Source organism: Rhinopithecus bieti, unplaced genomic scaffold, assembly GCF_001698545.2.
Source record: "Rhinopithecus bieti isolate Rb0 unplaced genomic scaffold, ASM169854v2 scaffold_5889, whole genome shotgun sequence".
In the NCBI taxonomy this organism is placed as follows: Eukaryota; Metazoa; Chordata; class Mammalia; order Primates; family Cercopithecidae; genus Rhinopithecus; species Rhinopithecus bieti.
In genome coordinates this window covers 2,700,764-2,719,356 of record NW_016805277.1, presented here as the reverse complement: position 1 = coordinate 2,719,356, position 18,593 = coordinate 2,700,764, and the positions used below count along the sequence as shown (strand labels likewise).

The window sequence follows — 18,593 nt, the reverse complement described above, 5'->3', positions numbered from 1 at the left end:
AAAAAAAAAAAAAAAAAAAAAGCCAGGCTCGGTGGCTCACTCCTGTAATCCCAGCACCTTGGGAGGTCGAGGCAGGCAAATCACCTGAGGCCCGGAGTTCAAGACCAGCCTGGCCAACATGTTGAAACCTCATCTCTACTAAAAATATAAAAATTAGACGGGTGTGGGGGTGTATGCCTGTAATCCCAGCTACCTGGGAGGCTAAGCAGGAGAATTTCTTGAACTTGGGAGGCAGAGGTTGCAGTGAGCCAAGATAATACCACTGCACTCCAGCCTGGGCAACAGAGACTCCATCTCAAAAAAAAAAAAAGTGCACAGAAATTCAAAGGCTAGTAACAGACAAAATATAACAGAAAAACAAGATGAAGTAGAATATGAAAAGACAGTACAAAAATGGGACTAGGGGCCAATCACAGTGGCTCATGCCTGTAATCCCAGCACTTTGGGAGGCCAAGGCGGGTGGATCACTTGAGGTCAGAAGCCCAAGACCAGCCTGGCCAACATGGTGAAACCTCGTTTCTACTAAAAATACAAAAAATTAGCTGGGCATGGCAATGCACACCTGTGGTCCCAGCTACTTGGGAGGCTGAGGCAGGAGAATTGCTTGAACCTGAGAGGCAGAGATTGCAGTGAGCCAAAATAGCGCTGCTGCACTCCAGCCTGGGCGACAGAATGAGGCTCCATCTCAAAAACAAAAAACAAAAAACAAAAAAATTTTAAAAAAGGGACTAGGAAACACAAATGAACAATAAACATATGAAAAAGTATTCATTAGTAATCAAAGAAAAGCAAATTAAAACCCCAACACCACTATACCTCTCCCAGAAAGACTAAAAATAAAAACTAGTAATAGCAAATGTTAGCAAAGATATGTAGCAAAAGAGGCCAGGCGTGGGGGCTCACACATGTAATCCCAGCACTTTGCAAGGCTGAGGCAGGCAGATCACAAGGTCAGTAGTTCGAGACCAGCCTGGACAACACAGTGAAACCCCATCTCTATTAAAAATACAAAAATTAGCTGGGCATGGTGGTGCACACCTGTAGTACCAGCTACTTGGAGGGCTGAGGCAGGAGACTCGCTTGAACCCAGGTGGCGGACGCTGTAGTCAGACAAGATTGCGCCACTGCATTCCAGCCTGGGCAACAAAGCAAGACTCCGTCTCAAACAGAAAAAAAAAAAAAAGTTATGTAGGAAAAGAAACATCCATCCACTGTTGATAAGAATACAAATTCGTACAACTATTTTGGAAAAAAAAAACAACTCAAAAACAATCATTTACTATATTTGAAAAGATATGCTTACTCTATAGCTCAGCAATTCTACTTGCATGCAATAGAAATCCACGTGCAAGTATACCAAAAAATATTTACAATATTCCCTTTCCTTTATGTATTATAGCTTTTAAAAATTTTCAGTCACAACCTTACAGAAAAGTTCTGTTTCAAATAATTATTTTTCCTGAATCCTTTGTAAGTTGCCCACTTGATTCCTCATCAACCCAGAATATTTTACTGCATATTCTGTAAACTAGAAACTTCTCCTATATATCAATCAAAATCAAGAAATTAATATTGCTACATTCCTACTATTTACTCTTTAGACTACATTTAAGTTTCATCAAACGTCTTAACGTCCCGTATAGCAAATTCGGTTCAGCGCCAGAGTTGCACTTGTCACGTTTCTTTAGCCTCCTTCAGTAGGAAGAGTTCCTCCGTCACGTCTTGCTTTTCATGATCTTGACACTTTTTTGAAGATTACAAGCCAGGTATCTTTGCAGTGTGCTTTAATTTGAGTTGGAAAATTTGCTTCCAAGCCCACTCATGTGGCTATTTGCAGAAGGCTTTAGTTTCTTGCCATGTTGGCCTTTCCACAGTGCTGCTTACAACACAGCTTTGCCCAGAGTCAATGACCAAGACCATCACTTTTGCTGTATTCTACTGATCACACAGACCAACCATGGTATAATGCGTGATTACACAAGGGTATACCAGGAGACAGAGATCATCATAGTCCATCTTGGAGGCTGGCTATCACATCTGATATCTCTGAGTATCTTTGGCAGGAATAAAATAGAAGTGATGCTGTGTACTTCTCATTGTATCCTAACAGGTTAACATAAGATTTAAATTTGTCTTATTACTGATAATGTTCACTTTGATCCCTTGGTTAAGGAGTGTCTACCAGACTTCACCATTGTGAGGTTTTTTGTTTTTTGTTTTGGTTTTTTTTGAGACTGAGTCTTGCTCTGTCACCCAGGCTGGAGTGCAGTGGCATGATCTCAGCTCACTGCAGCCTCTGCCTCCCGGTTTCCAGAGATTCTCCTGCCTCAGCCTACTGAGTAGTTGGGATTACAGGCGCACATCACCACACCCGGCTAATTTCTGTATTTTTAGTAGAAACGGGGTTTCACCATGTTGACCAGGCTGGTCTCGAACTCCTGACCTCAAGTGATCTGGCTGACTTGGCCTCCCAAAGTGCTGGGATTACAGGCAGAAGCCACTGCGTTTGGCCTGTAAACTTACTTTTCATCCTTTTGTAATTGTGGCAGTTTTAAAATATGTCCACAAATTTTGTGGAATTGTAATTCCCCTCTCCTTGGGTGTGGCTTGGACTTCACGACTTGCTTCCAACTAACAGAATGAAGCAAGGTGAGGGAGTGTGACTTTGAAGACTAGGTCAAGCAGCTGTCATGTTATCAAGATAGTCAAGTAGCTTCCACAATGACCTATGTGGCAAGGAACCTCATCCTTCTGTCAATAGCCATGTAAGCGAACCATCTGGGAAGCAGATTCCTAGTTCTGGTCAAGCCTTCAGATAACTGCTGCCCCTACCAACATCCTGATCACAACCACATGGGACAGCCTGAGTCAGAACCACTCACCTAGGTCGCTCCTCAATTCCTGACCCAGGGAAACTGTGAATTAATATTTATTGTTATAAGCCACTAAATTTTAGGAGTAATCTGTTACACAGTAATTGGTAACTAATACAGTAATTATTTTGTGGGCTAATACTTGAAAGTCCATAAATATCCTACTCCTCATTAAATATTTAGTTCCTTTATTCATGGGTATGGATTAATGTTTTTCAATTTTATTCAATGGTTTATAATCCATCACCATCTTTTAGTCTGAGCCTCAAATTGTCACAGTTTTGGTCAGTGGGAGCCCCTTCAAGCTGGATTCTGTGTTCTTTTGACATGGCTCCTTTATTATTTGAGGATTTCCTTGCTTTCTGGTACAACAACAAAAAAATCCAGGCTCAGTTTGTATTTTCCCTGCCCCAGCCTGAAACCAGCCATTTCTCCAAGGTGCTCTGATAATGTTTGGAGCCAACATGGGGGCACACACGTGCTTGCTGTTACTGGGATATTGCTGCTCCTAGTTAGTGTCAGCGGATAGAGCTAGGGAACACACACACCTACTCATCTGTCAAATATACACACTTACATCTATATTTAATATTTTCAAAACTATGATTTCACACTGATAATTTTAATTCTAACCCAATTTCACAGATTTTTAAATTTTTTCTCCACTTTATCTTAGCCAAAAAGCTGAGAAGCAACTATTGTTTATTTTTCTCTTTTTTTTTGAGATGGACTTTTGCTCCTGTGCCCAGGCTGGAGTGCAATGGCGCGATCTCGGCTCACTGCAACCTCCACCTACTGGGTTCAATCGATTCTCTTGCCTCAGCCTCCCAAGTAGCTGGGATTACAGGAGCCTGCTACCATATCCAGCTAATTTTTGTATTTTTAGTAGAGGTGGGGTTTCACTATGTTGGCCAGGCTGGTCTTGAACTCCTGACCTCAGGTGATCCGCCCACCTCAGCCTTCCAAAGTGCTGGGATTATAGGCGTGACCCACCGCGCCCAGCTATTTTTCTCTTCTATACTTCCTTCTTCAAGAAGAAACCTCGTTCCCACTGTCCTTAATAGATTACTTATTTGGTCAATTCCCCTTATGTAACCAAATGCCCATTGTTGCCACTGCTGACTCCTCCCCCATATCCTCTTAACTTCACTTGAAATCTGCCCTGCACCCCCAACCCCCTGACTCTCATTGCCAGGCAGGCCCGCCAGCCACATTTCTCTTTATACTCAGGCTCCGGTACCCTATACCAAATTATACCCACCCACATACCCTGTGTGGATGTTCTCTCCATGAGGAGACAACTTTTGTTAAACTGCCTTGTGTGGACACCCCTGACCCAGCTTGGGATCTGACACCCTGCACCGGACTTCCCCACTACTGGATGCCCTCTGCAACCTGTCGACATCATAAGCCAGTTCAAGCTACTCTGTAGGTGCTCTCCTGACCCCACATTCAGCTCTAATATTTCAAAGCCAGGTTGATCCTCTGCATAGACACCTAGTGTGCTCTATTCTAACCAATACCTTTAGAATTGCATTGTTCAGGAAGGGAAGAGGAAGAACTATAAAAATGTTCATAGCATGATTTTTTTCATTTTTGAGACAGAGTCTCACCCTGTTGCCCAGACTGGAGTGTGATGGTGTGATCATGGCTCCCTGCACCCTCAATCTCCTAAGCTCAAGCCATGCTTCCACCTCAGCCTCTCAAGTAGCTGGGACCACAAGTGCCCACCACCATGCATGGCTAATATTTTTAGTTTTTGTAGAGATAGGGTCTTACTATGTTGCCCAGGCCAGTTTCAAACTCTTGGCCTCAAGCAATATTCCCACCTCAGCATCCCAAAGTGCTGGGATTGTAGGCATGAGCCACTGTGGTTGGCAGCATGATTTGCAGTATCTTCAAAATTGGAAATAATATGAAAGTAGAACAGAAATTTGTGGTACAGAATACAGTGGAATACTTCATGGTAATAAAAAAGAATAAATTACAGCTTCATTTAACATAAGATATAAGATAGACTCAAAAGAATCCAAATTGAACGATTCTATACAAAGTTTAAAGAGACAGCCAGGTGTGGTAGCTCACTCCTGTAATCCCAACACTTTGGGAGGCCAGGTGGGTGGATCACTTGAAGCCAGTAGTTCGAGACTAGCCTGGGCAACATGGCAAAACTCTGTCTCTACTAAAAATACAAAAAATTAGCTGAGTGTCATGGCACATGCCTGTAGTCCCAACTGCTCGGGAGGCTGAGGCCTACGAATCGTTTGAACCCAGGAGGTGGAGGTTGCAGTGAGCCGAGATCATGCCATAGCACTCCAGTCTGGGGAACAAAATGAGAATCTGTCTCAAAAAAAAAAAAAAAAAAAAAGATAAAATTAAACTGTAGTGCACAGACAGTAAAAATATAAACCGAGGCCAGGCGTGCTGGTTCACACCTGTAACCCCAGCACTTCTTCAAAGTTTTAAAGAAATCTTTACTCTTCCACTACATAGCTATATGATCTTCAGCAAGCTGATTTTTTAAAATTATTATTATTACAATAGAGACAAGGTCTCACTATGTTGCCCAATCAGGTCTCAAACTCCTGGGCTGAAGCGATCCTCCCTCCTTGGCCTCTCTTTTTTTTGAGACGGAGTCTTCCTCTGTCATCCAGATTGGAGTGCAGTGACGCAATCTCAGCTCACTGCAACCTCCACCTCCCAGGTTCAAACGATTCTCGTGCCTCAGCCTCCCAAGTAGCTAGGACTACAGGGTGTGCCACCCTGCCCTGCTAATTTTTGTATTTTTAGTAGAGACAGGGTTTCATCACGTTAACCAGGCTTGTCTTGAACTCCTGATCTCAGGTGATCCTTGGCCTCGGCCCACCTTGGCCTCCCAAAGTGCTGGGATTACAAGTGTGAGCCACCATGCCTGGCTGAGCAAGCCGATTTTTGAACTGAGTTCCCTCTTCTGAAAAATGTGGTAATACTGGCCAGGTGCGGAAGCTCATGCCTATAATCCCAGCACTTTGGGAGGCCAAGGCAGGAGGATTGCTTGAGGCCAAGAGTTTGAGACTTACCCTGGCTAACATAGCAAGACCCCATCTCTATTTAAAAAGAAAAAGTAGTAATATCTACTACTCAGTAGATATTAATATCTCAGTAATTCAGAGAATTAGCTGAGACCATAACCATGGCTCATACAAACTGTGTGCCAAGAATTTAAGTAAGTAGTACTTATACATGGTCACACCCAATCATAACAACCCAATGAATTGAGGGCACTATCTACTCTGTAGATTGGGAAGCAGTATCTCCATTCTATAGATTGGAAAGTATATAAAGCAAGCAGTAAGGCATCTGACATAAAGTAACAAATAAATGAGAGCTATTATTACTAAAATATTAGAGCAATCAGAACGATGTGGACTAATGATACACAGAAATTAACATGTTCTCAAAATATGGTTGTTGTTTTTTTTGTTTGTTTTTAAGACGGAGTTTCGCTCTTATTGCCCAGGCTAGAGTGCAATGGCACAATCTCAGCTCACTGCAACCTCTACCTCCTGGGTTCAAGCAATTCTCCTGCCTCAGCCTCTCGAGTAGCTAGGATTACAGGCAGGCGCCACCACGCCTGGCTAATTTTGTATTTTTAGTAGAGACGAGGTTTCTCCATGTTGCTCTGGCTCGTCTCGAACTCCTGACCTCAAGTGATCCATCTGCCTCGGCCTCCCAAAGTGCTGGGATTACAGGCGTGAGCCATCGCGCCCGGCAAAACATGGTTGTTTTAAAAATAAAAGGTGTGAAGTCGCATGCAGGCTTCCCACCTCCCAGGCTCAAGAGTAACCTGGGTAACACAGTGAGACCTCATCTCTACAAAAAAACAAAAATTAAGGCCGGGCGTGGTGGCTCACACCTGTAATCCCAGCACATTGGGAGGCCGAGGCAGGTGGATCACATGAGGTCATAAGTTTGAGGTCAGCCTGTCCAACACGGTAAAACCCCATGTCTACTAAAAATACAAAAATTAGCCGGGCTTGGTGGTGGGCTCCTGTAATCCCAGCTACTAGGGAGGTTGAAGCATGAGAATTGCTTGAACATGGCAGATGGAGGTTGCAAAGAGCCAAGATTGTGTCACCGCACTCCAGCCTGGGTGACGAGCGAAACTCTGTCTCAAATAAATAAATAAATAAATAGGCCAGGCGCAGTGGCTCATGCCTGTAATCCCAGCACTCTGGGAGGCCGAGGCAGGCGGATCACGAGGTCAAGAGATTGAAACCATCCTGGCCAATATGGTGAAACCCCATCTCTACTAAAAATACAAAAATTAGCTGGGCAGGGTGGCACGCGCCTCTGGTCCCAGCCTCTCAGGAGGCTGAGGCAGGAGAATTGCTTCATCCTGGGAGGCAGAGGTTGCAGTGAGCTGAGATGGCGCCATTGCACTCCAGCCTTGGCACAGAGCCAGACACCGACTCAAAAAATAAATAAAAATAAAAATAAAAAAATAAAAAATTAGCTGGGTGTAGTGGCACCCTGTAGTCCCAGTTACTCAGGAGGCTGAAGTGGATCATTTGAGCCCAGGAGGTTGAGGCTCCAGTGAGCCATGATAGCACCACTGTGCTCCAGCCTGGGTGACAGAGTGAGACCCTGTCTCAGAAAAAACATAAAAACAAAAAAGTCATTGAGGGAGCCAGTAGATATTGTCACTGGTTCAAAAGATAATTCAGGCTGGGCATAGTGGCTCACGCCTGTAATCCCAGTACTTTGGGAGGCTGAGGCGGGTGGATCACCTGAGGTCAGGAGTTCGAGACCAGCTTGGCTAACATGGTGAAACCCCATCTCTACTAAAAATACAGAAAGTTAGCTGGGCATGGTGGTGGTCACCTGTATTCCCAGCTACTCGAGAGGCTGAGGCAGGAGAATCACGTGAACCTGGGAAGTGGAGGTTGCAGTGAGCTGAGATCATGCCACTGCACTCCAGCATGGATAACAAGAGCAAAACTTCTATCTCAAAAAAGAAAAAAAAAAAAAAAAGATAATTCAAACAACACACTTATATGGGCAATCAGTAATGCTGAAATGAATTTACAAATAGTTGACAACTGGTCAGTAGACATTGGGCAATAACTGATTGCATTGCACTGCCTTTTTTAAATTTTAATTTCTTTTGGAGATGGAGCCTTGCTCTGTGGCCTAGGCTGCAGTGTAGTGGCATGATCTCAGCTCACTGCAACCTCTGCTTCCCGAGTTCAAGCAATTCTCCTGCCTCAGGCTCCTGAGTAGCTGGGACTATAGGCATGCACCACCACACCTGGCTAATTTTTGTATTTTTTAGTAGAGATGGGGTTTCACCATATTGGCCAGCCTGATCTTGAACTCCTGACCTCAAGTGATCCACCCTCCTCGGCCTCCCAAAGTGCTGGGGTTACAGGCGTGAGCCACCACGCCTAGCCTTTTTTTTTTTTTTTTTGAGAGAGGGAGTCTCGCTCTGTCACCCAGGCTAGAGTGCAGTGGTGTGATCTCAGCTCACTGCAACCTCCGCCTCCCAGATTCAATCAGTTCTCCTGCCTCAGCTTCCCCAGTACCTGGGAATTACAGGCACCTGCCACCATGCCCAGCTAATCTTTGTATTTTAGTAGAGATGGGGTTTCACCATGTTGGCCAGGCTGGTCTCAAACTCCTGACCGCAAGTATCCGCCTACCTTGGCCTCCCAAAGTGCTGGAATTATAGGTGTGAGCCACCACACCCAGCCTGCACTGCATTTTTATGAGCAAGAATCTTCTGCAATACTGTAAGTTTCCTATGACTTAAAGATTTGAGAAACAGCGCGAAGACAATGAAAGAAGCAGGCCCTCATAGAGTCACGTAGCCAGGAAGCGCGGACTAAATGGAGCACTCAGTAATCATCTTGTCTTTCCGTCCATTTCAAAGCCTTTCACGACTTGCCCTAAAAATGAAAATATGTGAGGGTGTTGGGGGTGGAGGTCCATAGTCTTCTTTTCCAAGCTTATAGGTTGTTTTCTCCAAATTGAGAAATTGATAGCTTGGGACCCTAGTCATTAAAAATATCCACCAGACATTGTGGAGCTTGTTTTTTATTGTTATAAATATGACATTCACAAATATCATCTAAAGCTCAGGTATGAGGCTGGACGCAGTGGCTCACGCCTATAATCCTGGCACTCTGAGCGGCCAAGGCAGGATCACCCAAACTCAGGAGTTTGAGACCAGCCTGGGCAACACTGTCTCTAAAACAAGAAAAAAAAAAAAGAAAAAAAGGAAAAAAAAGAGAGAGAGAGAAAACAAATGAAGCCCAGGTATGATTAACATATTTTATATGTATGTTTTAAACACTCACAACTCACGGATCACCCCTAAAAATACTAATCTTCCATAAAGACTGCTGAGTTAGACAAACATAATTTCAAAACAAACACGATTACCATTTCTTTCTACCCAAATGAATTATCTATTCAAACAATATTTCATTTCTATTTGCTAAGGTAAAGCTCAAGGACGTATTTGAACGGTACAGGCTTTTTACGTGAAACGACATCCTTTGATACCAAAAATACTAGGACACACTTCCTATATTGGCAAAGTTGTTTTTTTAATGCCTATTGTCGGCAAAAGCGGGAAATAGCCACTCTGTAAATGGACACCGCTGGTGAGAATGTAAAGTGGCACAAATTTTTCAAAGGGCAATTTGTTAATATGCAACAAAAAAATTTAAAATGTGCATACCAGCCAGGTGCAGTGACTCACACTTATAATCCCAGCACTTTGGGAGGCCTAAGGCGGGTAGATCACTTGAGGTTAGGAGTTCAAGACCAGCCTGGCCAACATGGTAAAACCCTATCTCTACTAAAAATAAAAAAATTAGCTGGGTGGGGTGGTGTGTCTGTAGTCCTAGCTACTTAGGAGGCTGAGACAGGAGAATTGCTTGAATTCCAGAGGCAGAGGTTGCAGTGAGCTGAAATCGTGCTTCTGCACTCTAGCCTGGGTGACACAGTGAGACTCCATGTCAAAAATAAATTTAAAAAAGGTGCATACCAAAAAGAGAACATAAAAGATGACCATTTATCTAGAAAATACCTAAGAATCCAAAAAATAGAGCAACTAGGACAGGCACAGTGGCTCACGCCTATAATCCCAGCACTTTGGGAAAGAGAGGTGGGAGGATCATTTGAGCCCAGGAGTTCAAGACAAGCTTGGGCAACATAGCAACACCCTGCCTGCACAAAAAATAAAATTGTGGCCAGGAGTGGTGGTTCACGCTTGTAATATCCCAGCACTTTGGAAGGCCAAGGCAGATCACTTGATACCAGGAGTTCAAGACCAGCCCAGCCAACATGGCGAAACCCCGACTCTACTGAAAATACAAAAATTAGCCTGTAATCTCAGCGACTTGGGAGGCTGAGGCATGAGAATCACTTTAGCCAGGGAGGCAGAGGCTACAAGGAACCGAGATCGTGCCATTGTACTCCAGCCTGGGCCATAGAGCAAGACTCTGTCTCAAAAAAAAAAATAAAATAATAAAATAAAATTGCTGAGTGTAGTGGGTTGCAGCTGTAGTCTCAGTTACTCGGGAGGCTGTGGTGGGAGAATCATTTGAGCCAGGAGTTCGAGGCTGCAGTGAGAGACATGATCATACAACTACACTCCAGCCTGGGTGACAGAGCAAAAGCCTGTCTCTTAAAAAAAAAGAAGAGCCGGGCGCGGTGGCTCAAGCCTGTAATCCCAGCACTTTGGGAGGCCGAGACGGGCGGATCACGAGGTCAGGAGATCAAGACCATCCTGGCTAACATGGTGAAACCCCGTCTCTACTAAAAAATACAAAAAACTAGCCGGGCGAGGTGGCGGCGCCTGTAGTCCCAGCTACTCGGGAGGCTGAGGCAGGAGAATGGCGTAAACCCGGGAGGCGGAGCTTGCAGTGAGCTGAGATCCGGCCACTGCACTCCAGCCCGGGCGACAGAGCGAGACTCTGTCTTTGAAAAAAAAAAAAAAAAAAAAAAAAAAAAAAGAAGAGCTACTAGAACTAAAAAATTAGTACGGTCAGAGGACATAAGAACATTATACAGAAGACCACCACGAACAACTGAAACTAAAAATTTTTTTTATTTTTATTTATTTATTTTTTTGAGACGGAGTCTCGCGCTGTCACCCAGGCTGAGTGCAGTGTGCAATCTCGGGCTCACGCAAGCTCCGCCTCCGGGTTCACGCATTCGTCCCACCTCAAGCCTCCTGATAGCTGGGACTACAGGCACCCACCACCATGACCAGTAATTTTTGTATGTTTTAGTAGACAGAGGTTACCATGTTAGCCAGGATGTTCTTTTTTTTTTTTTGAGACGAGTCTCACTCTGTCGCCCGAGCTGGGTGCAGTGGCTGGATCTCAGCCACTGCAGGCGTCCACCTCCCGAGGTTCACGCCATTCTCCTGCTCAGCCTCCGAGTAGCTGGGAATACAGGCGCCCACCACTCGCCCAGCTGTTTTTTGGTATGGTTTTTAAGTAGGACGGGGTTTCACGTGTTCGCCAGGATGGTCTCGATCTCCTGACCTCGTGTCCGCCTGTCTTGCCTCCCAAAGACTGGGATTACAGCTTGGCCACCGGTCCGTCCTGCCAGGATGTCGTGATCTCTGACCTTGTGTCACCACTCGGCCTCCCAGAGTGCTGGGATTACAGGGTAGCCACGGCACCCGGCTCCTAATTTTTTTGTATTTTCAGTAGAGATGGGGTTTCACCGTGTTAGCCTAGGATGCGTCTCGGCCTAATTTTTTTTGTATTTTTAGTAGAGATGGGATTTCACCGTGTTAGCCAGGATGGTCTCGATCTTCTAACCTTGTGATCCGCCCACCTCGGCCTCCCAAAGTGCTGGGATTACAGGTGTGAGCCACTGTGCCTAGCCTTTTGAAACTAAAATTTTTTAAAAACACTATTACAATACTTCGGGACAAATCTGACAAAAGACATGCAAGACCTCTACCCTGAAAACTACAAAACACTGCTAAGAGAAATTTAAAATGACCTAAATAAATGGCAAGATGTACATATGCACGGATCAGAGAACTCAATACTGTTAAGATGTCAATTCTCCATAGGTTGATCTGTACACTCAATGCAATCCCAGCTGAAATCGCAGCAGCTTTTGGTAAGCTAATTCTAAAATTTATCTGGAAATACAATATAAAATAGTCAAAATAACTCTGAAAAACAGCAAAATCAGAGGGCTAACATGTGGTTTCAAGACTTATTATGAAGCTACAGTAATCATGACACTACCAGACTTTATAAATACTGTACATTAGGCCACTCTAAATTTACAAATTTTTTTACTTCAATAATAAATTCAGCTTAGCTTACTATAATTTTACTTGATAACTTTTTTTTTTTTGAAACAGAGTCTTGCTGTGTCACCCAGGCTGGAGTGCAATGGTGCGATCTCAGCTCACTGCAACCTCTGCCTCCCAGGTGATAGTGATTCTTCTGCCTCAGCCTCCCAAGTAGCTGGGATTACAGGTGCCCGCGATGACACCTGGCTAATTTTTTGTATTTTTAGTAGATAAGGGGTTTCACCATGTTGGTCAAGCTGGTCTCGAACTCTGGACCTCAGGTCATCTACCCGCCACGGGCCACCCAAAGTGCTGGGATTACAGGCGTGAGCCACCATACCCAGCCTACTTTATAACTTAGAAATATTTAAAACTTTTTGACTCTTTTGTAATAACAATTAACACACAAACACATTTACAGCTGTATAAAAATATTTTCTTTCTTTGTATCTTCATTCTATAAGCTGTTTTCTATTAAAATTTATTTTCTTTTAAACTTTTTTGTTAAAACTAAGACACACACACATTAGCCTAGGTCTACACAGGGTCAGGATCACCCAGATGTCACTAGACAACAAATTTTTTTTTTTTTTTTACCTCCATTATAATCCTATGGGACAACCATAGAATTAATATATGGGATCTATTATGTGGTGCATGACAAAATAGAGAAAGATTCAGTTACGGCCTGCATGGTTTGGTACTGTCCAACATTTTTTTTTTTTTTTTTGAGAAGGACTCTCGCTCTGTCGCCAGGCTGGAGTGCAGTGGTGCAATCCTGGCCCACTGCAACCTCTGTCTCCTGGGTTCAAGCAATTCTCCTGCCTAGCCTCCTGAGTAGCTGGGACTATAGGCGCGTGCCACCACACCCAGGTAATTTTTGTAGAGATGGGGGTTTCACCATGTTGGCCAGGATGGTCTCGATCTCTTGACCTTGTGATCCCCCTGCCTTGGCATCCCAAAGTGCTAGGATTACAGGCATGAGCCACCACACCCGGCCTTGTTCAACATTTTCATAAATGCCTTGTATGAGGACACAAATGTACATATTTATCAAACCTGCAGTTGACACAAAGCTGACAGGGATACCTAATAACGATGGATGGCCGAATCAGGATCCAAAACGTCTTGACAGGCTGCAACTCTGTGTCGAATCTAACAAGATGAAATTTAACAAGGACAAAGGTAAGTCTGACACTTAAGTCCAGAAAATCAGTACAAGGCAGGGGACGTCTGACTTGATGACAATTCAAGTAGAAAACAAGATTTTTTAGCTGACTGAAGTCATAGCAAGGGTCAAAAACAAGGGAGTCAGAAAGAAGTGAGGTTTAACTTTATAAATATTATTTCTTTTCAGCTCAACATAAACTTTTAGATAGATTTGAAAAACACAACAGGCCACTTCAGGAGGTAAGTACACATTACTGGAAATCTTCAAGCCAAGTTTGATGACGACTCTGGATGTTGAAGAGGAAGTAGTGGAATCTCATATAAGGTTTAATAGAAGAAATGACCCCAAATGTTGCCTAGATTCCATAGTTTACTTAATATGGGTATATGTAAGTACAGTTTACAAGGTAAAAATAATTTCATTCCAACTGATTTAGTAGACTGACTAGTTAAGTCTCTGAAAGCTACTGAATGAGGAGTTTGTATTTAGGCTTTTTTCCCCATTTTCTTCTATTAGTCCAAAGATCTTTTTTTTTTTTTAAAGAACGATAAGGCCAGGTGCAGTGGCTCACGCCTGTAATCCCACACACTTTGGGAGGCTGAAGGCGGGCAGATTACCTGAGGTTAGGCTATCGAGGACCCAGCCTGAACCAACATGGAGAAACCGCCGGTCTCTTTTATTTTTTTTTTTTTTTAACATAAACTAACAGATTTTATTTGTCTCATAATAAAAGATGACACTTAGAATCCGGATCACTTGGCCCTTTCTCTTCTTATCTCCCCCAAGTTCAAAATGCTTGCATCTTTTAAATAGCCAGCATTCTGCTTAGCATCTGCAGTTGGGCTCAAAGCACTCAAGGCCTTAGCACAACTTCTTTGTAGTTTTAGCCTTTTCCCAGAAAATCGGCTTAGTTTGCCACCACAGCCACTCTTTCCTGTCACACCGCGCACTCCCACACGCGCAGCTTTCCCTGGGCATGTACAGAGAATCTCTTGGCCCTTCTTGTACCTGTGTCATTTTGTGGGTTGTGCTTGCCACACTTCTTACAGAAAGTGCCGGCGGGTTTTTTTAGGGACGTTAACCGTGCTTGCAAGAGCGATATCGGCACGGGAAGAAAGAAAGAAGCCGCGCCGCAAACGGAAGTATATCGAGAAACCCCATCTCTATCAAAAATACAAAATTAGTCAGGCGGGTGGCACATGCCTGTAATCCCAGCTAAAGGAGGCTGAGGCAGGAGAATCACTTGAACCTGGGAGGCGGAGGTTGTGGTGAGCCAAGATCGTGCCACTGCACTCCAGCCTGGGCAACAAGAGCGAAACTCCATCTCAAAAAAATAAATAAATAAATGAAGATAGTACTTTCTCACTTCTCATTACTAACTTAAAAACTATTTTAAATTTGTTGTTATAGAAGTAATATATGCTTCTTGTAAATAAAATTAAACCTTTTTGATGAATATAAAATGAAAAGTAAAGGCTCCTCTCCTGCTTTCCCCCCAAATACATCCCCCAAACTCTCCTGGACTTTGCAAGCCTCTAAAGGCCCTCCTTTGCTGAATCCCTTGGAGACTTACACTCTGTATACCACAACGGTTTTTACAATATGCCACATGTTTGTTTCCCAACAAGACCAAAAGCTCCTTAAAGGTAAGATTTGTCTTTTACAAATCATGTAACTCATGTACCAAATACAGACACATTGTAGATATAAAACATTTAACTTTTGATACTTCTGAAACAATAAATAGCAGTGTTACTCAGAGGCTAAGTCTTATTTTTACTTCATATTTAAAGTGGACATTGGTTTTGCCAATCCTGCATTCATTTACCTCCTCTGACCTATCCACCCTGGTCATCACTGGCTTATGGTCATCCATTCAGTTGTACTGAAAGGAGAATAAGATCTCTAAATCAATCAGAGCTTCACAAGCCCACAGGCATGGTTTAGCATTGGGCATGTAATCCAGTCTAGACCAAAGAAGTGCAATCAACTTGAAGCTGAGAGAATATAAAGGACCCTGGATACTGCAGCCATCTTGGGAGCAAAGAATACAGCCTATCCAAATATGGAGCCAACAACCAAAGAGCAAGTGTGAGAGACAGGCAGGGAGAAATGGAACCCTGGTGACACCATTTAGCACTCCCTTTAAGTATTATCATCCCATTTTTGATCTCAGAATTGTCTGACTTAATGGTAGGCACAGTGGCTCATGCCTGTAATCCCGGCACTTTGGGAGGCTAAGGTGGGATCACTTAAGATCAGGAGTTCGAGACGAGCCTGACCAACATGGTGAAACCCCGTCTCTACTAAAAATACAAAAATTAGCAGGGCATGGTGGTGGGCACCTGTAGTTCCAGCTACTCGGGAGGCTGAGGCACGATAATCATTTGAACCAGGGAGGCAGAGGTTGCAGTGAGCCAAGATCACACCACTGCATTCCAGCCTGGGCAACAGAGTGAGACTCCGTCTCAAAAAAAAAAAAAAAAAAAAAAAAGAACTGTCTGACTTCAAGCCTTCTTTCTTCACCAGACTTACTACTCTAACTCCCTAAGTCTGTCTATACATTTGAGGAACTCTTATCAGGCCCGAAAGGGTAGATGGAAAGGAGAAGAGAAAGAAAGGGATTATTTGAATTAAAAATATATAAAAAGCTATAAACACACATATATATACTAGCAGACTTTGAGCTATATATGGACATGAAAATGGAGATGGCATGAAATATTTTATGAAAAAGAGGCAGATGTTTGGATGTGCAAAGGCTGTTGGGAAAAAAATGCTTTATAAGAAAGGGCATCTGGGGTGACCCTTGCATTATTTGTCAGGTGTGAATCTCTTCTGCCACTCTCTCTTGTTCATTAGGGGCATCTAGGGTGACCCTTGCATTATTTGTCAGGTGTGAATCTCTTCTGCCACTCACTCTTGTTCATTAGGCGTAATGGCCATCTTTCAGTTCTTTAAAAAGTAAGTTTCAGCCTCAAAGCAATTATGCCACTATCCGGATGCTCTTTCTCCAAATCCTCTTATAACTGTTAATTTTTCACCCTTTAAATCTCTGTTCAAATTCCACCTCTTCAGAGATGCCTTTCCAGTTCAACCAACCTAAAGTGGGCCTGTCTCTCCTACCCTCACAACAGTTTGTTTCCTTCAAAGCTGTTATCACCAGCTGTATTTACATTTAGTAGTTTATCGACTGTTTCCATCACTAGAATGTAAGCTCTCTGAAAGCAAGGATTTTTGTCTTGAACACCTCTTCTTCTTTACACCCAATGTCTGGCACAGAACGGTAGGTCTAGATAAATTCATATTTATTGAAAGAATGAGTAGCAAAAAGTGATAAGATAGCTTGGGAGAGCAGTCGGCATTGTAGGCAGGGTTCCTAGGGAAGGCGCTAGAATAAGGAAGTAGGAAAAGGCAGCAGGGATGGACGCTGAATAGGAAACTGAAGGTTTACGTTGGCCGGAATAAAGGTGTCGGACCGGGGCTTCAGGGCTCCCTTGTCGACGCGTGGGGTTGGCGGAGGGGCATAAATCACTGAGTGACCAACTGTGGGCGTTCTCTTCAGAGAAACCAAACGCCACAGTTGTCTTCAAACTCCGCTCTGTCCCGTGCCGCAGACTTTACACGGCTGTCTTCCGCGAAATCGCTAACCCACGGTCACCAGACTTATCGCTCGGGCCCGAGCCCCTCGGGAGTTTTTGAGAAACAGACATTCTCCGCCGGTCCCAATAGGGGTCCGACACCAGCCAGTTGACGCGCGTTTCACCGCTCCCAGCCCGCCCGTGGGCCCGAACCGGATCCTTACTTACGCTTGTCTCCGAGCTATGAGCCGATGCATGGGAGTCGCCATCTTAGCGCGGTCAAAGCCGGCCGCGCAGGGTTTTGGGAAACTCCTCGGAAGGGCGGGGCTTCCAACCGGGAGGCCGTAGACGTAGGCGGGGCCAGACAGGCCTCTAGGGGTTCTGGGGCAGCCTCCGCGGCAGTATCTCAGTGCCGGCTCCCGACGTCGGAAGGGTTGGGAGGGGAGGGAGTGGAGGGGAGGGGCTGGTGGGTCGGGACGGAAGGGGCTGGTGGATTGGGAGGGGCCGGTGTCTCCAGTGTGGGTCTCGGGTTCTCTGGCGGAACAGGGTTTCAAAGGATGATTACAGGCAAGAACATTATCTGTGGAAAATGAGGACAACATTGTCGAACGAGGGATACACATACAAAGACAAAGAATGAAACTGTGGTGTTCAGAAACTTAGAAGTAGTCTGGAGAATAGAAAGGAATTAGTTGACCAGCAATTGAAAGAATGACTTTAGCAAGCCATAGGGTGCAAACATACACGTCATTTCTGTTTTGTATGTATTTCACAGGGTTGTTACAAGTACTAAATGGGACTGTATAACTAAAGCTGCTTTGTCAAGCAGAAAAGGACTATACAAATATTTTAGAATATTTTAGCTGCACCTACATCTAATGTCAGCTCACGGAGCTATTATTATTCTCTTAAAACTCACGTTCTCTGCAATATATATAACTTTCTGAAGTGTATGTGTGTGTGTGTTTCCGGGTCATCCATATTTTTTCCTTTTTTTTTTTTTCCATTTGAGACAGAGTCTCGTTCTGTCGCCAGGCTGGAGTGCAGTGACGCCACCTCGGCTCAGTGCAACCTCCGGGTCCCTGGTTGAAGAGATTCTCTTACCTCAGCCTCCCGAGTAACTGGGATTACAGACACGCACCACCATGCCCAGCTAATTTTTGTGTTTTTACTAGAGACGAGGTTTCACCACGTTGGCCAGGATGGTCTCGATCTCCTGACCTCATAATCTGCCCGCCTCGGCCTCCTAAAGTGTTGGGATTACAGGCGTGAGCCACCGCGCCCAGCCATATGTTTTCAATTAATAATGAACACTTAAAATGTTTTAGGAGCTGAGGACAGAGCATTTGGACAAATAAAATCCGTGTACACATGGAACTTTCTACAGACCATGAATGAAAACTATTCCCATGGGATAAGTACTCTTAACCAAAAATATCTCAGAGTAAGGGATTAAAGAGTGATTAGGAGTTAGGGAGAGTGATGATGTGACCTTTAAGCACAACTTGTTCTTCAAAAATCTTGGGCTCTTACCTGTTGTGTTTTCCAGCTTGCTTTTTTCATTCATCAGTGTATTTATGAAAATATTTCCCGGCCAGGCGCAGTGGCTCATGCCTGTAATCCCAGCACTTTTGGAGGCCGAGACGGGTGGATCA

The 18,593-nt window shown here is 44.1% G+C and overlaps 1 protein-coding gene across 1 annotated transcript in view; it reads right to left on the bottom strand.

Moving 5' to 3' along the window:
- Nucleotides 1-17,351, bottom strand: part of ZCCHC10 (zinc finger CCHC-type containing 10) — a 31,189-nt gene extending 13,838 nt beyond the window's left edge. The window contains 2 exon segments of the mRNA XM_017871990.1: nt 13,276-13,341; nt 17,167-17,351. Coding sequence (XP_017727479.1) covers nt 13,276-13,341; nt 17,167-17,207 — 107 coding nt within the window. The 5' untranslated portion in view covers nt 17,208-17,351.
- Nucleotides 17,352-18,593: the final 1,242 nt, after the last annotated feature.